The following is a 25,465-nucleotide window of genomic DNA, read 5'->3' as shown; positions in this document are numbered from 1 at the left end:
TCATTCTATTTCACTTACGACGGCGAAAGAAGGAGCATTTGCGTTAAAGGTTGATATGGCAAAGGCTTACGATAGAATAGAATGGGATTTCTTAAGTGCAGTTTTGAAGAAGTATGGGATTATAGCGAACACATATAAGCTTATTATGAACTGTGTAACTACACCCTATTTTTCGTTATTATTGAATGGAAGACCTAAAGGGTTTTTCTTTAGTAAGAGAGGGCTTAGACAAGGATGCCCCTTAAGTCCATACTTATTTATACTTAGTTCTGAAACTCTCACTAGATTAGTGGTTCAGGCAGAAAGATGTGGGCTGTACAATGGGCTTAAGGTAAACAGGTATGCGCCAAGTATTAGTCATCTCATGTTCGCAGATGACCTATTTTTCTTTGGGAAGGCATCAGATTACAATGTGGAGCAGTTGAAGAGTATTTTAGAAACCTATGCAGGGTGTTCGGGACAACTAATTAACTATCAGAAATCCTCAATACAATTTAGTGCAAATTGCAGTTCCGACAGAAGAGGTAGAATTCTGAAATTATTGGGAGTGAAGGAGATGAAGAAAGACGACATTTATCTGGGGAATTATTTATTGAAACCTAAACACAAAATTGCCTCATATGACTTTATTTTGAAGAAGATTGAAAATAAATTGATGGGATGGAAAAGAAATACTCTTTCACATGCAGGGAGGACGATATTATTAAAAAGTGAGCTTGCATCAATTCCTATTTATTTTCTTTCAACCAATATTGTTCCAAAAGCAGTAGTGGAGAAAATTGAGCAAATTCAGAGAAATTTTTGGTGGGGTCATAGTGGTGAGAAGGCGAAGATGCATTATTTGAGTTGGGATAAAATGCAAGCTAGTCAGAAAGATGGAGGATTGGGTATTAGAGATATGGGAGTTGTTAACTGCTCGTTAGTCGGAAAATTAACTTGGAGATTCCTTACGGAACCTAAAGCGTTGTGGGTTAAATTATTGAAGGCCAAATATCTCAAGAACGAAAATTTTTGGGACCATTTAGCAAAACCGGGTAACACATTTATTTGGAGAGGGATACTCGAGATGAGGAAGTTCGTGAAAGAAGGGGCGTGTTATTCTATTGGAGATGGAAATAGTATTCGTATATGGGAAGACCCATGGATACCTAATATAAGAGGTTTTAGACCAAGTAAGAAAAAGATTGATATGGAGGTTCCAGATGTGTTCTTGGTTAAAGACCTTATAGATATACATGGACCGTGGAAGAAGAGGGTTATAGATGATTTATTTGATGAAGTGTCGGCAAGAGTAATTGTTGAAATACCGTTATCCAGGAGTAATAATACCGATAGGTTGATTTGGGTACATACTTTGAAAGGAGAGTTTACTACAAAATCATTATATACCTCACTTATAAAAGAGAAACCATCTTCTTCACGAAGGGTGGAACTCTTTAATGGATTAAGTTGGAATGTGGTATGGAAGAAATTCAGATTAGCTCCAAGAGTTAAACTTTTCTTATGGAGGGTGTTAAATGAAGCTCTCCCTACTAAGGCAAGAGCACTTAGATATAATACAAAAGTTTCAAAACTTTGTAGTGTCTGCAAGGAGGAAGTAGAAGATAGTGACCATTTGTTCCGAATGTGTAAGAAGGCAAGAGAAACTTGGTTATGTTACCCTTTAAACCTAAGAGTTGAAGGTGAAGAGAATTTCAAACAATTATTATGTCGTTGGCTAGGAAGTAATGAGGAAGAAGGGGTAATTGAACTTCGGATTTATGTTATGTGGTTTCTGTGGAAAGCTAGAAATAATTGTGTTTTCGAAGGTATACTACCTGACGGGTATAAAATTATTAAAGAAGCTCAAGACATGCAAACTGAATTCTCGAATAGAAATACCAATATGGAACATCATATGAATCGTCTGGTGGTGAAAGAAGTGGATTGTTGGAAGCCGCCTCAAAGGGGTTTATTAAAAATCAATTTCGATGGGGCGTATTGCAATAATATAGCGGGAACAGCTGCAATGTGTAGAAATGAAGAGGGGAATTTTCTAATGGCGTTATCGAGTAGAACAAACGCATCGTCGGCAATGGAGGCCGAAGCTATTGCAGCTCGATTGGCAGTTCACCTAGCGCTTAAGTTACCGGAATATGGTTGTCTATTAGAGGGGGATGCAATGACTATTATAAAGGCTTGTTCGAAGGAGAAGGACAACATCCCGTGGAGAATCAGACCACTTATCATGGAAATTACAGAGGAAGCTTCGAGGCTACAAAATAATGACTTCTTTTTTTGTAATCGTGAAGCTAATAATGTAGCTCACACTCTTGCTAAACGTGCTTATAATAGCGATCTAAATCAGACTACGAAAATCTATCAGATTCCGAGTTATCTTGTAAGTCAGTTGGAAACAGATTTATCCAACATGAATTCAGGCTCTAATAGTTAATAAATTGAGGTATTAACCTCCTTTCACAAAAAAAAAAAATATTATACAGTGACGTTAATTTGACTTTATGTTTTTATCTGATCTTCTAATGTATTCATGTCATTTGATGTATTAGTATGGCGGAAACTAATTTAGTTGAAATTAGTGGGAGATCCCACCTTGGTCACCTTAAGATGTTGCGCTTTTATGGATCCAAAGCATACCAACAGGAATCAGTTTACTTATACGTTATGGTTCATTTTCTTTATTGTAACGGTAAGAATCGAATTTTAGTATCTCTCGTGGGAAACAATGAATTTTCTTTATTGACAACATAGGTTAACAAGACAATCTTATTTTTCCACAATCTCCTTTTTACCCCCTCAATGTTGACATACTTATATAATTATGTTTTTATAAATTGTTGACAACATATATAATTATGTTTTTAACAACATATATAATGCATTAGGCAAAGTATTATTTTTACGTTAAATGAATTTGTCAAATGTAAATGATGATACTAGATATAACATTTTAATGTTTGCAAAAGACAAACTAAAAATGTTTCTAGCAAAACCATAATAAAAATGCAGAAACTATTTTTTTCTTAACAAGACAAATCGAAAAGTATTGTAACTAAAATCTTAGTGCCAGTCAATGTGATTGTCAATGACAAAAGAAGAAATACAAAACATTTTCGTAAAACTATTTTGAAGGAAAACGAATTTGTTTAAAAATTTTACAAAATTATTGACAGCAGCAGACTGAGACTTATTTAAAAAATTTCAAAAATATTTTTTATTTTTATTTTGTTCGGAAAATTTAATTTCAAAATAAAATTGTACTCGTACAAAATGAATTTTTTTTTTTTTTTTTGAAATATGGAGTATTTGGGTTTGAGCTTACTCAAGTTTTGAGTGGAGGGAGAATATTAAAATAGAGAAAGAAAATGGGAAAGCAACATAGCAAAGAAATCCCATGGATTGACACATCCCTGACAGTCTTATGATTTAAAAAAGTCAGTAGATTTGATAGTTGACTAGTCATTCCCCCCCTCACTGACCTACTACTTACACTGTCTTCCTAACCCCCCACTTCTCTCTCTCTCTCTCTCTCTTTCTCATCATACAACAGCATTTTACGTACTAGGTATATCAACAAGGGCTGCTTCTCAAATTAGACAGTCTCTCCATTTCCTATACCCCCCTCCTCCTGATCAGTGGGCTTTTAACACAATGAGTCACACTGGATTGTCCATTAATCATTCCACTTCTTCATCCCTAACTTCCACTAGGGGCATACCAGGAATGCTCAATTTCCCTGTACACTAAATCTAATTTTGAATTGACTAATGATGCAATGAAGTTGCCCTAATCCACTTACATCTTTTTGGTTTAAGCACATGTGACTCTACAAGTATAGGTCTATTTGTGAAGAAATTAGTAGTAGCTGATTTTACCATCACCTAAGAAATGTTTTTAGTTCTTTTATTCTTTTTCTAGTATGTCATTTTACTATTTATAACACGATATTATATGTGATGATGATTAAAAAAAATATATTGTTATTTGGACTTCCTTTCGTGTAAATAATTTGGTGTTTGGATTTTTTTTCGGTGTTGTACTTTACACTCTCTTTTGACAGAATCACCGAAAAATATTTTGTCTCTAAAAGTCACATTTAAAAAAAAATTAAATTTACCCTTATATAATCAATATTACACTTTCGACCCCTAGTTATGCTCACATACCTCACCGTTTTCTCTTTCTCTAAAATCACCATTACCATACACAATCTTTCTCTATCTCCGTAATTTGTTTTCATTAGTGAGCTTCAAAATATTGCCAAAACCTCTTCAGCGATAGCTAATCTTTTGAAACCCTTCTTCTAGTTCTTCAACTTTTCTCTCTCTTTTCTTTCTTAAAATGATACTAGCACAACCAAAAAGAGTCATGTCGTTTGCCTTGATGTAGAGGGAATTACCATTTTTGAAACTCTACATGTAGTTCTTCAATTATGCAATAAAAAAAAGGTGTATTACATCTTCCATTGAGAAATGATAAAGAACAAGAAAATCCAAACATACTCTAGACATACATCCTATGTGGCTTGTCGTGATTCGTTATCTAGTGAATTAGAATCATTAAAAATACGAATCACGGCAAGCCACATAGGATATATGTCTAGATTTTCTTGTTCTCTATCATTTCTCATTACCATTTAACTTAGTGATGAGTCCATATACTTTGTGGGTGTTGGTATCAATGATGCTTTGGCTAAGCTTAACCACCACTAATGAGTTCATACGAGAATTTGATGAAGGATTAGAAGAGATAATGGGGGGGGGGGGGGGGGGGCAGTCATGCGGGTTGTTGGTATTTAGGTTCGGTTACGTCAAATAGAAGGCAAAATCGTACTTTCACCTCTTGTTAGGGTAAAATAAACGAAAGTCCAAATGAAAATTTTAAAAGAAAAAAATCCAAACACTAAGTCAATTATACGAAAGGAAGTTTTTTTAGAAAATATACCTTTAAATTTCACACTTGGTTAAAGAATTCTTCTAGACCTAAATTTTTTGTTATTGAATTGTAGGTTTCAAATTGGTAGAGAGTTGAAAGAAGCTTATTGACTATATGAACAAGATACAATTGAGAAAGACACCTCATCAACCCTAGTAAGAATAAACAGGCTATAGACCAAGGAAGGAATTGCTGTTATGGGAAATAATTGAGAAAAGCCTAGTTTTGTTACTGCCCCCACGCAAATAAGAGGTTTTACTCTACCAGGATCATGATGCATGATAGGAGTTCAACAAAAAAAATGATGCATGATAGGAATGCCAAAAGATTAGAGTGGTGGAGGTCAAAGGAAGAAAAGTTGGTTACTTTGGAAATTATTCCTTCATTCCATGTAAATATGTGAATATGTATGTGGCTTGGGTGGGTAATAGTCTCCAAATTTTTATTTTAAAAAAAAAACACAATTGCATCTGTATAGGACGTATTCTGGCCAAAATCTAATGGTAATATCTCGATGAAATTTAGAGAGAGAAAATATTTTGCTTTCTTTATAAATTTTGACTAGACACATACTATAGTCGGAATTCAACTATGATATATTCAAGGTAGAACATTACAATTCTAATAGAATACGTGAATATTTTGGATTCTTCTTGATTATCGGATCTCATCTTCTCGATTCGTTACGTACATACACGTGTTACACACGTATATTATTTTTGAAACTCGTCTTGACTGTCGGATCTCTTATTTACCATCTCTTATATCACGTATCCTATTAAATTTAATTACAAAATCACATAACCATCACAATTAAAATCATTGGTAGTCAGGGACGGATCTACATGCAGGCCAAAGGGGGCCATGGCCCCCCTTGACTTGCCGTAATTTATTTTAGAAATGTTGATTGCTCTCTGGTTTTTCGTATAAATAACGTTCGAGTCATACTCATAACATATATGTAGCGTGGGTGAAATGGTAAAGGTCCGAGTTTCAGACGTGAGACACCTGGGTTCGAGCACTGGTAGACTTAGATTTTTCACTTTTTTTTTTGTTCGGCCCCCCTTGACTACTACTCGTAGTTCCGTCCCTGTTGGTAGTGGTATCCCATTAATTACCATTTCTCTTTCTATCTCCCAACTTTCTTTTGAGATAGTTCAACAAAAAAAAACTTCCTTTTGAAATGTGACTTATCTACACATCTAAATATGTAATGATTCATCTTTGTGAAGATTATGTACAAACTCAAATTTTTTCAATAAGCCACTCATCATCCAGTAAAAATTACTTAGAATGCTAATCTTTTTGTTCTTCATATTTTAATTCCAGTAGGTCATTGCTCTTTGTATATTTCCATTGTGAGTTTGTGACTATATCACAAATTATTTGCCCTAGCCATGGAAAAACCTATTACCAAATTAAGGTTAACCAGAATACCAGCTGACACCTTGAAATTAAAATAGTCACAAACTCACAATGATGATATGTCTTGATTCTTGAATAGTTGAGATTTAATAACAGTATGGTACATTGATAGTTTTCTAATAGACACAAATGATTATTTTTTAAAAATTGTCCACGATCTACGATAGTCATTACATATTAGACCACTTGGACAACCAATTGTTAACAATAAACATAAATTATTGACAAACATGTGTAGCAGTAACAATTGATACAAAACGTATAAACTATTTCTTTAGAAGAAAAAACACTATTACCGGATTACGAAAAAGGGTATCTAACAACTTTTAAGAAATGATTTATGTTTACTCTTTAAGTGAATTAATAAATTAATTATGGATTACTTTAAGCAATGAAATTATTATTTTAAACAGTGAATTGAATGATTAAGTTTCCAAAATTAGGATTTTTTTCAAAAGAAACAAAGAAAGAGCTAAAATAATGAGCCACACAAAAAGTTTGAATCCAATCACTAATTTTAAAGTTCTCACTTTATCATTGTCTGCTCTTTTTCTTTTACAAAATCCATACAAGTTTTGTTTATTTTCTTCTTTTCATTTACCTTGTGGTAATTGCATATTTAACTTTTACATAAACTAAGAGGGTGTTTGATTTTTTAGCACTTGTAAGTGCTACCACTTACTAAGTGATAATCACTTAGTAAGTGATATCACTTGTAAGTGATGTGGCGTTTGTTTTCCATCACTTCTAAGTGCTTGATTTTTGTTTTTATATTAAATCTAAATGTCATAAAAATGAGAAATTGTCTATTTTGACCTTAAAGTATTTACATATTAGTATTTCATACTAATTCATTGTGCTCGCGAATTTAGATACAAGAGAATTACGGTTTATGAATACTTTGTGTTGAAAATATTAACCTCAAATAATTAAAAAGTATGAAGGAGAAAGAACTTACGTTGCATCATGGAGTTTGGGTGGTTCCGTGACTAATGAAGGAAGAGATGTGAAAAAAATTTAAGAGAAAAGCTTAGGTGAAGGATGAGTGAGAAGGAAAAGTGTCATCGCTAAAGTCATAAAAAGATTTTTTTTACTTATCAATTGTTTAAGATTTTCTTTTGGGTTATAATCATATTGGTAATTATTATATTCGGAGAAGGATAAAAATGTCTTTTTTAGCACTTAGAAAGTAAGTGCAAAAAAATAAGCTCCAAGTTGGAGCTTACTTTTTTGCACTTACTTTGACCCCACTTACAAGTGATATTCACTTATTAAGTGAAAAAACAAACGGTCTAAAATTGCCGGCCCACACTTATTAAGTGAAAATCACTTAATAAGTGCAAAAATCAAACACCCTCTAAGAGCAATGCTTGCAAAAAAAGGAGAGCAATGCCTGCAATGTTACATTAAATTAAGATACTGCAAGGATCTTATGTTACTAAATAAAAGACAGATTTTTTTTATATCTTATAGTGCACCATATTCATAAAATGGTCTCCACAACCTTTATGGTTTTGTTTAACTTTTCATGCTAGTACCGTCATTAAGACGGAAAGAGTCATCACTTTGGACATAGGACTCAACCCCAACTAGTGTAAGATTTTTTTCGTTTAAAGACTCCAAGAACCCGGAGGTATTCAACCAATCAAGAAATTGATCGAAGACCTAATTCTAAAGTTTTTCAAATTAAAATGACAAATTATATTTGTTTGGTTAAAAATCTAAAAGTTGTACTTTTTTTTGTTAAAAATTACAATATTTGTATTTTGTTTAGTGAAGACTCCAATCGTTTTTGAAAAGTTATTCGAAGGTGTTACAAAGTTATTTATTGCAAAGTTGTTGTAAAATATTGCAAAACTATCGCAAAGTATTGCAAAATTACCACAAAGTTTCGCAAAGTTGTTGTAAGGTGTTGCGAAGTTGTGCTAAATTGATGCAAATTAAAAATTATCTAAAAAGCAAAAAACTAAAAAACATTAGCTGATCGTTTTTTACTAAAATAAAAAATTTATACGAAGTTTTGACAAAATTTCCTTGGAATAGAATCCACACCCACATGTATTTGTTTCTCCACTGGGGATCTCAGCACCCTTGCAAAAAAAAAAAAAAAAAAAAAGGAAAGGATCATAAGGACTAATTGGAATGCTTAGTCTCAAAAAAAAAAAAAATTTGAATGCCTAGTTGACTTAGATGTAACATGGAGCACCGAGTAGTATCAACTAGTACCTTACTTTTCAAACCCTAGCCATGTCTTGTCACCTAGTGGCATATCAATTCCAAAAAAAACCAACCCTATAAATTCTCAGTATTTTTCAGTGGGAAACAGAAAATATGGCATTTTAGCTAGATTTTTAGTAGCATAAACCTACTAAGGTTAAGAACTTTCTCCCCCTTACCAAAAAAAAAAAAGAAACTTTCTCTCTAATGCTAACCTAACTTATGATTATGATTAAAATTCACTAAAAATTGCTAAACTTGGAAATTGTTATGAAATACTTGACCAGTCCCCTTTCACATTAAAAAATAATTTACTAATTTGTAAAAAGTAATAGAGTTAAAATTGATTAGTACTACTCACTTCACTACCATTGAGTATGGAGAGATGTGTATGATGATGGAGCTGGCAGAAGTCCCCACACACCCTAAAATGGAGATATATGTGTCATTTTGACCATTTTTCACCACCACAAAACCTAATATGATTTTGAAAAAAGAAACCCTAAAATCATTTCTTGCCACTTCCATATATGGGAACTCCTTTCTTGGACTAAAGACATCATGCCCTAAAACCACTTGTTGTCCCAAAATCCATGATAGATTCTACTGTAGATTCTGGGAGGTTTAAGTCATACTAAAAGAATTTACTACATCAGGAAATAACAGTGACCAAAACTGAAGAAATATTAACTATTTAATTAGAACATTTTTATACAAAATATATTGTAGATTTTAGACTTAAAAACCCACCCACGAATTAATTCACCAGAATAGGGTTCTCTATTATCATTTTTTTTTTTTTGCAAGATCAACAAATCTCTCATACATACGCTATTGGAGTGGTAATGCAGATTGGCAATTTGGCATATATACAACAAAAATATGAAATTTTGTATCGTTTATTGAGCGATCCATGAACTCAATGTAAATACAAAACCCTATATAGAGAAAGGGAAATAGGAGAGTAACATATGAATAATTGGAAGGACTAAACTCAATGTAAATACAAAACCCTATATAGAGAAAGGGAAATAGGAGAGTAACATATGAATAATTGGAAGGACTAAAATTTTCGCGGATAGAAAACTCGATTACTGTAGTGAGAATATCTAGGGTTATTAACTATGTTGGTGTATCCAGAAAAAAAAGAAAACTATGTTGAGGCGGAAGCATTTACGAGTGGAATCTCTCATAGTTTTGATGTTTTGATTTCCATATATGCCTAGCAGCATCTCCAATGCAAAACTCAAGACAATATTTATTTGTGTTTACGTGTCAAGTTTTAACTTGGATTTTCACTTTTAAGTGACGAAAATAGAGATCATCAATTCTTTTCTGTCTCTAATGCAAACTTTAAACTTGTTTTATTTACTTATGTGACATGATTATTTTGTAAAAAAATAATTAGTTATTTCATAAGTAGAAGACTTTATTCAATTAGTTGAAATTTTAATATTGATGAGTTATACACTCTAGAAATAGAGTGTCATCTTGAGATATCTCTATTTAACAACTTCCAGAAAGAAAAGATTGAAGGCAAAGAAAGCAAAAGAACATAGGGCCGCAAAAGGTAAAATTTCGCTGAAGGAGTCAAAATGGTGAATTGGTTACAAATTGGAGCCAAGAAAGCAATAACCCTAACTAAAAGGGGTTACCAAGTTAGAGTACCACTCCGATAGCATTCAAGTTTACCACTAGTGGCAAATATAGTTAGAGCATCCCTAATGAAAAACTTAGACAAAAAAAAAACTCTATTGATCTTATGTGTCAAGTTTCATTGAAATTGTTAATTGTACATGGCAACATAGAGACTATACCCTCCTATTTTTGTGTATCTCCAATACAAATCTCTAAAGTTGTTTTTCCTCTTTTTTATTTATGTGCCATGATCAATAAAATGATGTTTTGTATAAATAGAGTGTCCTCTTAAGATATCTACATGTAACCACCATTGTATCATCTTATAGATCCAAACTGAATTTTGTATTGAAGAGATATAGGTTTTAAGAAAAACTTCTGAAAATCTTATGTCGCGGTAAGGGTATTTAAGGTTGAGCTCTGCTTTAGAGATTCTCTTATGTTTTGACCAATAGATTATTTATTTTGTCAAGCATTTTCTTATTTTGTTCTCGTTTTCTTCTTTTCTTCTTTTTTTACTTATTTCTTCTTATTCTAAACATTAGAAGTTGTTGAAGTCATTTAATTCGGAACTAATTGATAGCGGCGGCGAATAGATGAGGCCTATATATCATATTGTTATATATTATAATACTTTTTTCCGTCTTGTGACTATTCTCACAGAGACCTCTACTGACAGAAGTCACCCGAAACCAAAACACATGAAGACCCTGAAAACGAAAGATGAGGAAAAAAGAGAGATGTAGAAGAAAAGAGTGATTAGAAATATAAAGGAGAAAGAGACACCATGAAAGTTAATAAAGGAGACTGATGGCCGAGAAAAAAATAAGAGAGAAAATTGATAAGATAAAGAGACAGTGATAGGGGAAGCCAATTTATCTCCTCTACAAAATTGTTTTTCCGATGTCTACTTTTACAGAAAATGTTCTTGATATTTTTTATTTTTTATTTATGTGGTCTCAATAATAGTTGTAGACATACTAGTGGATCACGCATAATATGTTCTACATTTATACGAATAATTAACCTAAAAATGTAACTATATATTATTAGTATTGGAAATGTATTTAATTTTCCAAAGAAAAGCTTAATGTTATTCAATAAAACCAAGTAAGTTGTGAAGGCAAAAGATCAAACTTAATTAAAAGCTGTCACTTGGTTGAGGAGGTGTCCCAAACTAATCCTAATTAGAATGTTTAAGAGAGAAAACTCCAATCTTGATTCTACCTAGAAAAAGATCTTGATATTATGAGAGAAATCTAAAATATTTGGTAGTTATATCAAGAAAAAGAGAGAGAGAGAGTTGGGTTGTTTTAGGTATATTAAAAAAAAATAAAGAGTAAATACTGGAAGGAGGGAACAAGGGTAGAGTTGATGTGATGTATGATAAGATGTGACATGAAATGACAAAGGAAAGAAACGATGGGACCAATCCAAAACCCCACTTAAGATATGTCATGTCCATCTTTCTCTTTCTCTCTCTATCAAAACTCTTCTATTCACACACGTGCAGACTGTCTCCTCAGTTTAACAGTTCATCTGTAAGTGTCACGTGTGGGGGGAGGGGGGGAAGAGATCTGTTAACTAACAGGTACTGTTTATTTTGGCACTGAATTTCAGGTTCCCTTCCTCTTTTAAACTGTGCATTGACTAGAACTACTTCAATAAAACAAGCAATTTAAACCCTCATACCCTATTTTTGTACTCTCTCTCTCTCTCTCTTTTACCCTAGCAACCCTACTCTCTCTCTCTCTCCTTTGTCTCTCTCAGTATCAAACCCAATAGGCAATAGCACCTCTCACATGATATTCAAGTCAGCTCATAAAATTTTGTTTGGATTTGGATAACTATATATTAAAGCGTTTTGTCGTGGGCGGAGCTACATGCCGACCAGGGGCGTGGGTGAGGGGGTGCGAGCGGTGCGATCGCACCGGGCCCCCCTCCCCTTAGGGCCCCTTTTTCTGAATTTGTTTTATATAAAAATATATATACAGTGAGAAAGTGTATATAGAGTGAGAAAGCAACTTCAAAAAAACAATCAAGTTAGGCCGGCTGGTTTGGTCCTTGACTACTTACATGAAGGTCGCGGGATCGATTCCCCTGTAGGACGTTCAGTTTCTTTTTTTGTTTTATGGGGCCATAAAGACTGACTTGGGCTCTATTGTTTAAAGACTCAAATATATTATTTTGTAGCCCCCACAAATGACGAACCCAAACGAAAATATCAAAACTAAATATTTGATGTTTCAATTTTTCTTTTTCTCCATAGGGTTTAGGTATTTTTCTCTATCAAATTGAAAAAAAAATCATTTTGTCTTTGTATTGATATTTAAGCAAAAATAGTCAACTTAGTTTGTTGTATGAATACTATTATTTTCCTATCATTACAACAATTTTAATTAAATTGTAAGCTCTTGAGATTTAATACTTAAAAAAATTTCCAACAAATTTATTTTGAATACTTACAATAATTACAACAAATTTAGTTTCGATAATTATTTAGGGTGTATGATTTTATTTTATTTTCATATCGCGATATAAAGGGCCCCGATCACAATTTCGCACCGGGCCCCCGAAATCTCAGCCACGCCACTGATGCCGACTAACCCTGACGCCATCCAGGGTTAGTTTTCGAATATCTATATTAGTTGGTAACACCGCCAGGGTTAGTTTTCGAATATCTATATTAGTTGGTAATCTTACTGTCAGGGTTAGTTTTAGAAGGCAGTAGTTGTCAAAGAAAGCGGATCGACTCAGTTAATTTTGGCTCTGGGTGGTGTATCCTCATTGCTTTGTTCCCTTTTCTTCTTTTCTTTTACCTTTTTTCCTTTCTTTTCCAGCTTTTTCTTTTCCAAGCTAGCAAGAGCAAGGTTTAGATCCTGGCTCCGCCCTTGCGTTTTGTCAAACAACAAAATTTATCGGCTCACAAGCACAACACATGAGGTCTAAGCAAGTTTCAACGCGACCCGCGGGTATAGTAGTTATGAATCATGTATTTTTAGACAACTACTTAGTAAATTGCTTATTTGCTTATGATGTGGTCAGTTAGAGGATTAAAATGTACTTCGCATATTAGCTTGATTTGATTAGGGAATTAACCTTTAGCAAGTCTAGCATGAAGATGAAGTTGCAACATCATGTGGTGCCTATATAATTTTCATCTTTTGGAACAAAATCAAAGAGATCTAGGTTCATAGATATTTAGTTAAAGGGAAGATAAGATGATGCTAGAATGACACATTATCTCATACATGGTAAACACAATTACGAAAATATATATTGGTTTTTTATCGAACAAGTTTCAATTAAGCAATTATTGTAGACGTTATCCAAATGTGGAAGAATTTGGAAAAAAAAAGGGGAAAATAGACATTAGATCGTTTCTGCAAAACTTCGTATTCTAGAATCATAACGGTTTATCAAATATCAGGCTCAGCCTAAAAAATGAGCTGCGTGACATACCAATCATGGGTGCTCATATTTGGTGGAGCCATTCGAAATTTGGAGGTGCTTATAGAGTTATAGAATTTCCATTTCCACTCTTACCAATACTTCTCCCTTTAAGAGATATTCCTAGATTTACCTATACATGACCAACCGACTAGTTTATTGGCAGTGACATATTACAACTAGACAAGTACTCAGGGAGTTTTCGCTACATTTGTAAATCGTAATTTTGTAATGTTATAATTTTGTGTTCCATTGTTAAGTACCAACATCAAAGTCCATCTGAAGTTAGTACACATGAATAGGAAGGAATTATGTTTCAATACTAAATCTCCATTTTGCTAAATTCATGAAGAATCGGCTTATAAACTAACACTTACAGGTAGAATGCTAGGGAACAAGAACAGTCAGATAAACTTTGGCCTGAACGTGGTTTGTTGTGATTCGTAATTTCGATGATTATGATCTATTAAACTGCGAATCACAGCAAACTACATAAAATTTCCGTCAAGAAATCTATCTACTTTTTTTGCTCCTAACATGATTGTTTAAACATATATTTACATCTCGCTGAATTCATATAAACTAATACGGTTTTCATTCTTAGGTCCATGAGATTGGTCAAGACAAAACCTTAACCACATGCCATAATCCTATTCAATGCACATAATTGAGCTAGCATTATTTCTCTCGAGCTTCTTGGTTATAGGCTTTATATATGTTAATTATGATTACAATAATTCATACTACAAGAAAACAGAAAAGGAATTTTAGTTGTTAGATTAAAGAGTTGTGACAAAGTAATGGTATTAATATCATTATTGAATATTCATACAACAATCACATTCCATATTTTGTCAATCTCACCTAGAATTGAAAATGTTAATTATTGATTACTTAGAATCCACCTCTTAAACCCCACAAATAAGTTCGACCTAGTGGGCATATAATCAGTTGACATTGTCAATACGAGAATCTAGTTTATGGCGGACTGATATGACCCTTCATCATTTAGGCCAAAGTCACTCACCGACGTGATGCCTTAACACCTGAAAGGAAGTCGGAATTCCTATTGTTCATGTTATAAGATTGTAAGAGTCATATTTTTAGAGCATCCATTGTCATTCTGAGACTAAGTGATTACTAAATATTCGTCTATAAAACGTTAAATAACTTAAATTGTAGATCCCTGAATAGGTTCACGAAAAAATTTGATTTTTGCTAAATTGATATAGTAAGGTTCTTTTCAAAATTTGACTGAATCTGGACCGTTCTCTTTAAGAGTCGTTCATCCTGAAACCGCCAGGATTCAGTCAAACTTTCAAAAGGGACTTGCCCCGTCATTCGACAAAAAAATTGTTAATTTTTTTTTGTGAACTTAGCATTTCCGCAATCGATTTAATCTAAGTCAATTTTGATTCATAAGTGATGTAGATTGTTGCGGAAGCGAGATAACATTAGAATCCATTACTAGAATTAAGAAGAGAGAAGAAATAACTAAAGATAAACTAAAATAACTGTAAGGAAAGAAGATGCAATCAAGGGGTTTGTTTATAACTCAATTCAATATGAATAATAAAACAGCCTGGACCTCCTTTTATAGACTACTAAACTTTCCTAGATAGACACAAACTAGACTTTCCTAAATAATAGAGATACTGAAAATAAAGAAACTTCCTAAACCTAGATTCATTATGAATCATACTAAAATTAGGACTCCTACTAAACTACTAAACTCTGGCCGACTAGGCCATGACCGTGTGGTCTTGTGGGCCCGTCTTGGATGCGCCTGCATCAATAAGAGTGTTAAATGACTTAAATTGTAGGTAGTTACTCACATGTTGTGGCTCCATTCCACCAAACAAAACATCCTTCACACAGTCAATGCCAAACAAACCGTCCATTTTCACTGCCTAAGACAGAGACTATTATTATTAATTCAATATTTAACCATTTTAATTTTATTTTTAACAATCAAGGACAACTAAGAACACAAAAGGACATGTGAAAGGATCTAATTCCAATCAATTTGGACCATTGGATCTCATTTAATTAGGTGGCCTTACAATCTCTAATTATTTTATGGTAATAAGTACATGGGTCTATCAATTGAGGACTAAAGAGTGCTAAGTATTAAGTATTAATTTATAATAGATAATTGTACTATAAAAATAATTGCTGTCAGGGGCTTTACTAATAACTGAATTAAATAATGCCCCTCTCAATGTTCTTGTTCTTACCAAATGAATACTTTGGTTAGACATTCTTGTCTGACTAATTCAAAATTATTCTTAAAGTTTGAACACTTTTTAAGCAGCCCTTTCCAAATGATAGCTAATTAGAGAGTCATGCCCCTTTATCTTGCCTACAATTTGGGAAGGTTTAGTAAAAAAAAGATTAAACCTAACAAGCAATGAGTATTACCATAGAATTTATATCCTAAGAATTTATTTAATAAATTATACATCCCATTGAAACAAGCTATCTCTATATATCAAATATCCTTAGCAACTGAGTACTTAGTATAATGCGAGAATTATAGTTATACTGTTTCTTTCTCATTTGCCGTAGAACTTCCTACGAATCCTACCCACTCTTGATATCTGTAACTTACATGGTATGATCGTTAGATGCTTATTTAGTTGACCGATGATAATTACTCCTTTATCTTTATAACAAGACCATGACGATTTACTTGTAGGTGTTCTTGATCGAAAGAACATGACATTGTTGTCATGACTCAGGAGACACTTTTTGTGATTGCAAGAGGATATATCTAATGTGGGGTATATCTTGAGAGTGTGTCCAATTCTATTCGGTAATTTGAGCAATACAACACCCTAAAAATGTAGATCACAAAGACCTCACTGATTGGAGATAAAGTCCTAGGATAAACCGGTAGTATACATACCAGTCTCACAATTTTGAATGACTATTAAATATAGATTTGTTCAAATCAACTCTCTTTAACTTAACATTCATATGACGAAAAAAACTAGCTCAACGTGCTAACACATATCAGACACACAAACTAAGGGTCAAACTCTAGAGGGCAAAGACTCGTCTCATTAACGAATGATTATCTTCGAGTATCATGATCTTATTTATAATTATTGCGATCTCATACGAGTATTGCCAGTTGAATAAACTACAACTAGCAAAAAACGTGGGGTCTATTGCAAATTACATTAACAAATTCAAGTGATTTAACTATGGGTTATAGTCAACAACTTTGGTTGGAGTGGTTACCAAACTGGTTTCCACCACATGAGTCAAGAGTTGGAGAAACAGGTCTACCTCCCTTTGGTGCAGCGGTATGACATCCCTCTTAAGTCCATGGAGTATTGGGATTGAGTCTCAGTGGAAGTATTTTATCCCCAAAATTCATCTCATGTAATTTAGGCACTATTTTACCTAAATAAAATAGTTGTTGTCTGGTTTTAGACTTCTTTTTTGTCTGGTTTCAGGTCTCTTTAATCATTTGTGTAACTCAGACAGTTATCGTGTTTATCACATCTTGATGTATCAATGCCTCGGATTCAACAGGAACCGAGATAGTGGCGGGCCACAAGGTCATTTCCTTTCTTTTCCAAGCTAACTTTTTCGATTATCTATTTCTTATTAGATGAGTTTCATTGAGCCCAGAGTTAAAATCACACAAACTAAAAGTAGAAGCAAATATTTCAAGATGACTAATTTGAGTTGATTTTGGGATAGATCAAGATGAATAAGAAAACATTTACTACAAAAGAACATAATTCCTCTTTCAATTTCTCTCAATTGTACCTATAGATAGATACATATGCCATTAAACCATAGAATTAAAATCACACAAACTAAAAGTAGAAGCAAATATATTCACATAACCTACTTTTAATTCATTAAAATAATAGTAATCCAAAAACTAATGACAATTTTATCATAAACCCGATTTTTCACTTATTAAATCTGAGCCGTTAGATCTCCTATCAATTCAGTTCAAAGATCATCGATCTTTATCATCTTTGACGTTCCATCATCCTTGAGAAATCCTCGAAACAAACAAAACCATCACCATCAGAATCAACACCTGTTATCATACGCCGGCACTCATCTAACGTGCACCGATCATCACCGATCGCCATGAAAACACCTCTAAGTTCTTCAGCTGATATCTTACCATCACGATCTGCATCAAAGAAATCAAAAGCATCACGTAGTTCTGATCCACAAGTTGGTGGTTCAAAAGCACAACTAATCGCACTAAATTCTTCCAAACTTATACAACCATCACCATTACTATCAACTTCTTTAAACATAATCATAAGTTCTTCATCATTTGGTGGTTCAGCTCCAACTCTTCTGAGTAAAGTTGAAAGCTCACTCTGTGTTATTTTACCATCTCCATCTTTATCTATCAATTTAAAAGCTTCAATCAATTCAAAATTGATTTCTTCAGACCATTCACCTGATGATTTTGAATCAAGAAGAAGAAACGGTGAATTAGATGGAAGAACACTTGTTGGTGTTCCTGATGATGATGATGCTTTATTATTAAGATTATTATTATTATGATGAATTGATCCATCTAATGAAGAAGATGATGATCCTGATTGTGGATCAGATCTAGAAACTGATGATGATGATGATGATTTTAGGGTTTTCTTGATCTTGAAGAGGTTTTTAGGGTGGAATTTGGTGAGTTTCATGACTGCTGAAAAAGTTTTAGAGAGAGAAATAGAAGAAATTGAAGAAGAGATAGAGATAGAGAGAGAGAGAGAGAAGGAGTGATGAGAGGAAGAGAGGAGGAAGGGGTGTGTTAAATGGTGGGGATTTGGTGGAGAAGATTGGCATTCTGAAGCAGCTTCCTGGAAACTTCCTAAACTGAGAAAAACTACCTTTTTCTAGGGGCAAGAGAGAGAGGATCATTTTATAGGTTTGTGTGTTTTATGTCTGGGTTTATCATTTTTGGAGTTTATGCTTATTAAATGATAATTCCAGATCAGGTGTCGTAATTAGTTACTAATTATTTTTGTAATTATATTTCTGACAAATTTGACTTATGTTTTTGGTGATTTTCATTTCAAATTTCAAATTCGTCTTGAACCGAGATCCTCACGTTTTCATATTTTCACCTGGTTTACTTGAGTTCTTTCTTTTTGAGAAATGGACTCTGATTAGGGGTGGGAATTTTGCCCACGAGCCCGAACCCGTCCACGGGCACCCGAGCCCAACGATGACCATGGATGTCTGCGCCCGTCTCGGGCGCAACCCGCCCAGCCCGCCAAATTTTAATGGGCGGGCTGGGTTAAAGCCTCTACCCGCGCACCCGCCCATGCCCGCAACCACTTAACCTCACCCAATGATAACCAACCAAATTACATCAACTTTATGGGTTGATGAAGCCCCAGTTGTCTATGTTGCTAGGCTTAGTTGAGATGGTAAACAATATGCTTAAGGGAAATCACACGAACCCAATATATTGCTTTGCAATGGCCCAAGAGAATTATTAGTAGAATACTGAAGTAGTCTTTGGCTTTGAGGGGACAAAGAGTGGGGTAAGTTTATATTATATCTCATGAGAATTCTTCATTAGTTTTCAATGTGAGATTAAATTCCTAAAAGGAAAAATACAAATAACGTCTAGTTTTAATCTCACATTGTCTCTTTAGAATCAGGAAAGATGTTTCCAGATTATATAAAAAAAAGAAAAAAATGATTTTTTTTTCAAGTCATGAGATTACCCGCTACCCGCCCGCCCATACCCGAATTACCCGAACTTCTTAATGGGCTTGGGCGGGTAATGAGCAAGGCGAATTTCAAAATTGCCCGCCCAATTAACCCGCTTACCCTAATAGCCATTAAAATTTTGTGCCCGACCCGCCCAGCCCGATGCTTCAAGTGCCCATGGACGCCCATACCCGCCCAATTCCCACCCCTAACTTTGATGATATACGTTAGTTATTGCAAGACATACACATCATGAAGATGTGATAAACACGATAACTGTCTAAATTAACCGATGATGAAAGAGGCTTAAAATCCAACTAAACGTGGTCTAAAGTCCGACAACTATAGTACACTACTTACACCTTCGTAACCTAAGGCCTCATTTGGGTACACACATAGCTTATATTATGAGCTTTTCTATAAGCCCATAAATAAAAACGCTTTTTAAAAATCTGTCTGAGTCGTTTGGTACGCTACATAAAAAGTGTTTTTATATCTTAAAAAGCTAGGTATGACATTTGGTAAAAAAAAAATGTAATCTTCGTATTGTAGTTATCAAACAATATGCTTATATCATTATATTAATAAAAAAATTTATAAACATTAAATACTAAAATAAAATAATAGAATTTTTTTAATTTTCATAAACACATAAATATCAAAATTTGAACCTAATGTAGTGGTGATAGTGCTCAATGGTGGTGGACGTGTTATGGTGGTGCTCAATGGTGGTGGAATTATGGCAGTGATGGTGGTTGTAGAATGGAGGGGGTGTTGGTGGTTAGGGGGTAAAGTTGCAACGACGGTACTGAAATGGGGTTGGTGGAGGTGGTATAGTGTGGTGGTGAAGAGGTCGATTTGTGGCGATGGTGGTGAAGTGGTTGGGGTGGAGTTGCACTGAAGGTGAAGCTACGTCGGAGGTTGTGGAGTTGCGGGGGAGATGGTGAAGCGTTCGGTGATGGTGGTAGAGTGGTGACAAAGGTGGTGGAGTAGTTGTAAAAAAAATTTGATGGTTGTACAGGGGCGGATCCATGGGGGTGCGAGGGGGTGCGGCCGCACCCCATGGATCCTCCCGAAAAAATAATATAGTAGTAGTTTTTCTTTTTAATATGTATATAGTTACATCTACTATATAAGAGCTATGTAATAAATCGACACAAGGTAGGCTTTGGCTTAGTGGCGAAGGTGCAGTATTTGGAACGTGAGGTCGTGACTTCGAATCCGTGTATAAGCATTTGAGTGTATTTGTACATTTATGTGTTTAGATATATGCCCGATTGTGTGTATTGATGACATGAAGTAGTACCTGGCTCAATGGTTAAGGCGTTGTATTTTGGGTCGTGCGAGCGCGAGGTGCTGGTTTCGAATCCCACTAGTTGAAATAATATTAACTTTTAATATTTCAACTATCCTAACTTCTAAAATTCTTCAACTACCTTAATAACATCAATTCATCTACCATAAACTCCTACAAACTTCAATTCTTCACCATAAACTTTATAATATTCAATTCAACTATCCTAAATTTCTATGGTATTCAATTCAACTACCTTAAATCCAACAAACTTCAGCTCTCAACTTGATAATTACATTTACGATATGAAGCAGAATGATGATTTCTCAAATTTAGATGGGATTGGAGCTCTTGCTAAAACATTGGTAGAAACTACGAGAGATAAAACATATCATTTAGTTTATTTGATTATCACTTTAGCACTCACTTTGCCTGTTGCAACTGCCTCCGTTGAAAGAACTTTTTCAGCTATGAAGCTAGTTAAAACACGTTTAAGAAACAAGATGAGTCTTCCGTGGCTGAATGATAGTTTAGTGGTCTTTATGGAAAATTTTTTTTAGTGAAATTGACAATGAGTCGATTATGCGAACATTTCAAAATATGAACTCTCGTAGAGGCCAATTGCGTTTGTAGTCGTTAATGTATTAATATAATTAATGAATATAAATATTTTGTTAGCTACTGTGTTTAAAAAAAAAATTTAAGTATATAAATTCGCACCCCCTAAATGAAAATCCTGGATCCGTCCCTGTGGTTGTAGAATAGTTGTGATGGTGGTGGAGTTGCGGCGAAAGTGGTGGAGTTGCGCCCAGTGGCGAGGCCATAAATTTTCTTCTATGGGGGCACTTTTAATAAGAGAAACTCACATGAATAAATAAATAAATCAAACAGTATCTATTAACTCATTATGTTTATATTGTTTAAGTATTTTATTCAAATTTCTAAGGAAAAAACAAGAATTATTCAAATTTAGACAGAAATACGAAGACAAAGAGAAAGAAAAACGGCATTTACTTTTTAGTGGACAAAATTTACATGTGATCAAAATTCTAAGATTGAATAGATACATATATATATATATATACTAGGTGTCTACCGCGTCCGTAGGACGCGGTAGATCCCTTTTGGCTAACGCCTTTGTTAGTATATAATGGAAGAATATATGATGTGTCAGTGAATCTTTTACGGTCAACATAAGTCGGGTCGAACATACACTCAGACGTGCATGTACCAATGTTTCTACTTCTTCACCATCCGACATTATGCAGGTGTCTATAATTCGCAATCATGCGAATCACAGATACCTGTGTGATCCCAGGTGGTGAAAAATAGAAACAATGGTACATGCACGTCTGAGTGTATGTTCGACCCGACGTATGTTGACCGTAAAAGATTCACTGACACATCATATATTCTTCCATTATATACTAACAAAGGCGTTAGCCAAAAGGGATCTACCGCGTCCGTAGGACGCGGTGGACACCTAGTTATTAAAATGTATAACCAACTTTCTGGGTTCCTTCAGTAAAATTTAAATCAAAAGAAGCACTTTATGTAAACCACTGATTAAATACACATAAAAATTACATTACATACCAAAAATAAAAGAAGATCTTTCTCTCAATTAGCCATGGGAATAGAATAACTATAAACAATTAAATAATAATTGGTCAAAGTTGAAAGTAAAAAAGAAAATGAAAACTGAGTAACCGCATAGTACAAAATCACCAATTATTCTCTGTAGAAGTAACTAAATTTTATAAATGACCAACTTGGATTGTTAGTATATTAACTTGAACAATGGAAAACAACATCAACACAACCTCAACCGATTAAAACACAAAATCAATCTGAATCTATAAAATTCCAAAGGTCGAGACGTCACCGCTCTCGAATGTATTCAGGAACTATGAGCCGCCACAAAATCAACCTGAATTCATAAAATTCCAAAGGTCCAAACTTTACCACTCTCAAATGTATTCAGGAACTATGAGCCACCACTTTGTAATCGACCAAGAATATGGAGGAGAGATTTAGGGAAGATTTTTGGGTAGTTATTTTAGGAAGTTACTTAATTAGTGGGAGAAGTTAATGAGAGTTACATCTAAATGTCAATAATAACCTTAGAGTGAACATTTTGAAGTTAAAAATGTCGTTATTTTAAAAAAGAAAATGAGGGTATAAAAGTAAAACCACATTGTTAGAAGTTAGAAAATGAAACTAAATTTGAATGGTAGAGATACTTACGGGTAGTTATTCTATTTTTGGGCGGGGTGAGAAAAGTGAAAAACTGAAATTGAGTATGGGTAGTTTTGAATCAATTCAAGCCATTAGATCAATAAATTATCCCCAAGATCAGACGGACACGAATATCCAAGACATAAATCGACGGTCCTGCTCAAAAAATACCATTGTGCTTTATATAATAGATATATATATATATATATATATATATATATTCAAGTTTGTTTTCTTGTTTGATTTCTAAGGCGACTGACTATCTACGATTACGTTTTTTACTTGAAAGTTTTACATTTTATTTTGATAGTAATTTGGTTACATGTTATTTAACTAAATAATCAAGCTAGCTAATTAATGTAACACACTAAATACATTTAAAAATATAAATGCTATGCAAGAAAACAACAACCTTATTTTAGAGAGGAGATGACTAGAAAAAATCGTACCACTCAATGGATTAGGTTTACGAAGAACTCAAGAAATTAAATTACAAAAGACACAATGTTATGTATCATTTCTGTGCGAAGAAAGAGGTTATAGTAGGTGGTCTTTACCCTATTTTCTCTGGACTTGAACTACAATGCTACATATGAGAAGTGGATGTACCTTTAGTAGTTAAAAGGTGGCCTTTTTGCAACAAACAAAACGCAAAGGTGGGCTTCATCAGGGAATAGTTTTAAGGGGAGGTATATGGAGCTTGTGGGGGCATGTGACCCCACAGGCCCCTTACTAGCCTCGCCCCTGGTTGCGCCGAAGGTGGTATGGAAGTGGTGGAATGGTGCCATAGGTGGTGGGGTGATGGTCAGAGGTGGTGGAGTGATTGTGGTGGTAGAGGTGGTGGGGTGGTTGTGATGGTGGTGAATGTTTATTGATGGTGACAAAAAAAAATATTTTATTTTATTTTGATAGCTAGCTTTTAATAAGCAGCTATAAAAAAACCACAAAAGTGTGGCTTCTGTTTTTTTTGGGAAAATGAGCTTTTCTAGCTTAAAATAAGCTACAACTTTTTTGAACCAAATGCGTAAAGTTTTCAATAAGCGCTTAAAATATACTAAGCTTTTAGCTTTTTTTAAGCGGAACCAAACGAGGCCTAAGTAAACACAAAAATATAACCCAAATAAATACAAATATATAACTTAATAAACCTTAAAATCCAGTTTTTCTAAGAATCGAACCTAAGACTTTTCAGGATTTTGAAGTTTATGTCAACATTATCGACCACTTAGACTGCCAAATGTTGACTATAAGAGAGTTAAAGAGACTATTTGGTGAGATTAGAAAGATTTGTGACCTATTATGTGTTGATAGGCTGGTGGGAGAAGAACCAGTGTTTGGTTAGTATTAAGTGGCCAACACAACAAAAGTTGGGCTTTTTGATAGAAGTATTATAAACGTGTAAAAATATAATTATATAAACATATGCTTATTTATTACTTAGGATTGGTTGGTTCAGTTTAAGCGGTTTAAAATACACAAGACGAGATCAATCCTAATTTATAAAATTCAGACAAAAAGGTGTTAGACTATGCTTTGTCCACTTCAGTTCAATGGGTTTCATTTCTTCTTCACTTTCAATGCGCTCAACGACACATGTTAAATAAATTTGTTTTTTTTTTGTTGAAAATTAATTTGCTTTTCTTGAAGTTCAAATTTTAGAACACCTATATAATCAATGAAAAAGTAAAGCTTAAAAACAAAATGATGACTTAACATGTACTCCTAAAGTGCACGGTGAGAAAACTATTTTCTTACCTACAGTTTCAGCTATTATCTTACGTAAAATAATAATAGGCGTAATTAGTTGTACCTCCACCCAAAAGATTAGGTGAAATAACAAAGTAACGAAATATGGTTGTATGAGAAAGGTCTAAGACTTTTTCTTTATTCATTGCATATACATTAAGAAATAAGGGAGAGACGAATTTGAAGGGTATAGATAGAATAGTGGAATCCAACCATGACCTTTATGTATTTTACGGACACGCAACACTAACTTGGCTACAATGTCGAAACCAACTTTAATGTCATATTTGTATTATAAACCATTCACCCTTAAAAGGTTGCCCTTAAAAGTGTAAAAAATTATGTTGATTAAAAAATGTAAGTCATACAGATATTGATGTCCACCTATTGGAACAACAATTAAAAAAGAAAAGGAAAGGAAAGTAGAAGAAAGAAGTGGTGGAGAGGGAAGTTAAGCAAAAGTGGTTGACTCCAAAAGAGATGTTAGTTGTTGCCTTACAAGATATGAAGATATGCCATACCCGTTGGACAAAAAAAAAAGAAGATATGCCATACCCACCACCTATATAATCCAATCACTTCAAAGATGATAAAATATATGGGATATGGCTAATTTTTGAATTGGACAATCTATTCAGGTGGACTCGTTTTCTCTGACATATTTCTTTTTTGAATTATTCAACGTGTGCCTCGAATACATTGACTTCTAAGGTGGAAGATTATACCTCTTACCACTCCAACCAAGGACTGTTGGCAATTTCTCCGACATATTATCACTATTGTTATAGCAATGTGCTTTTGGTATGGAACTCTTAG

The 25,465-nt window shown here is 33.9% G+C and overlaps 1 protein-coding gene across 1 annotated transcript; it reads right to left on the bottom strand.

Moving 5' to 3' along the window:
* Positions 1 to 17,400: 17,400 nt before the first annotated feature.
* On the bottom strand, positions 17,401 to 18,591 carry LOC147545516 (putative calcium-binding protein CML36). The gene has a single exon (XM_086637519.1). It carries the CDS (start codon positions 18,348 to 18,350, stop codon positions 17,661 to 17,663), a length of 690 nt encoding a protein of 229 aa, XP_086493645.1. The 5' UTR covers positions 18,351 to 18,591; the 3' UTR covers positions 17,401 to 17,660.
* Between the last annotated feature and the right edge of the window lie 6,874 nt (positions 18,592 to 25,465).

Source organism: Eschscholzia californica, unplaced genomic scaffold (assembly GCF_041429995.1).
Source record: "Eschscholzia californica isolate CP2 unplaced genomic scaffold, dmEscCali1.0.p SCAF_4, whole genome shotgun sequence".
In the NCBI taxonomy this organism is placed as follows: Eukaryota; Viridiplantae; Streptophyta; class Magnoliopsida; order Ranunculales; family Papaveraceae; genus Eschscholzia; species Eschscholzia californica.
The sequence above is the reverse complement of the archived record's forward strand: the minus strand, read 5'-3'. Positions and strand labels throughout refer to the sequence as shown.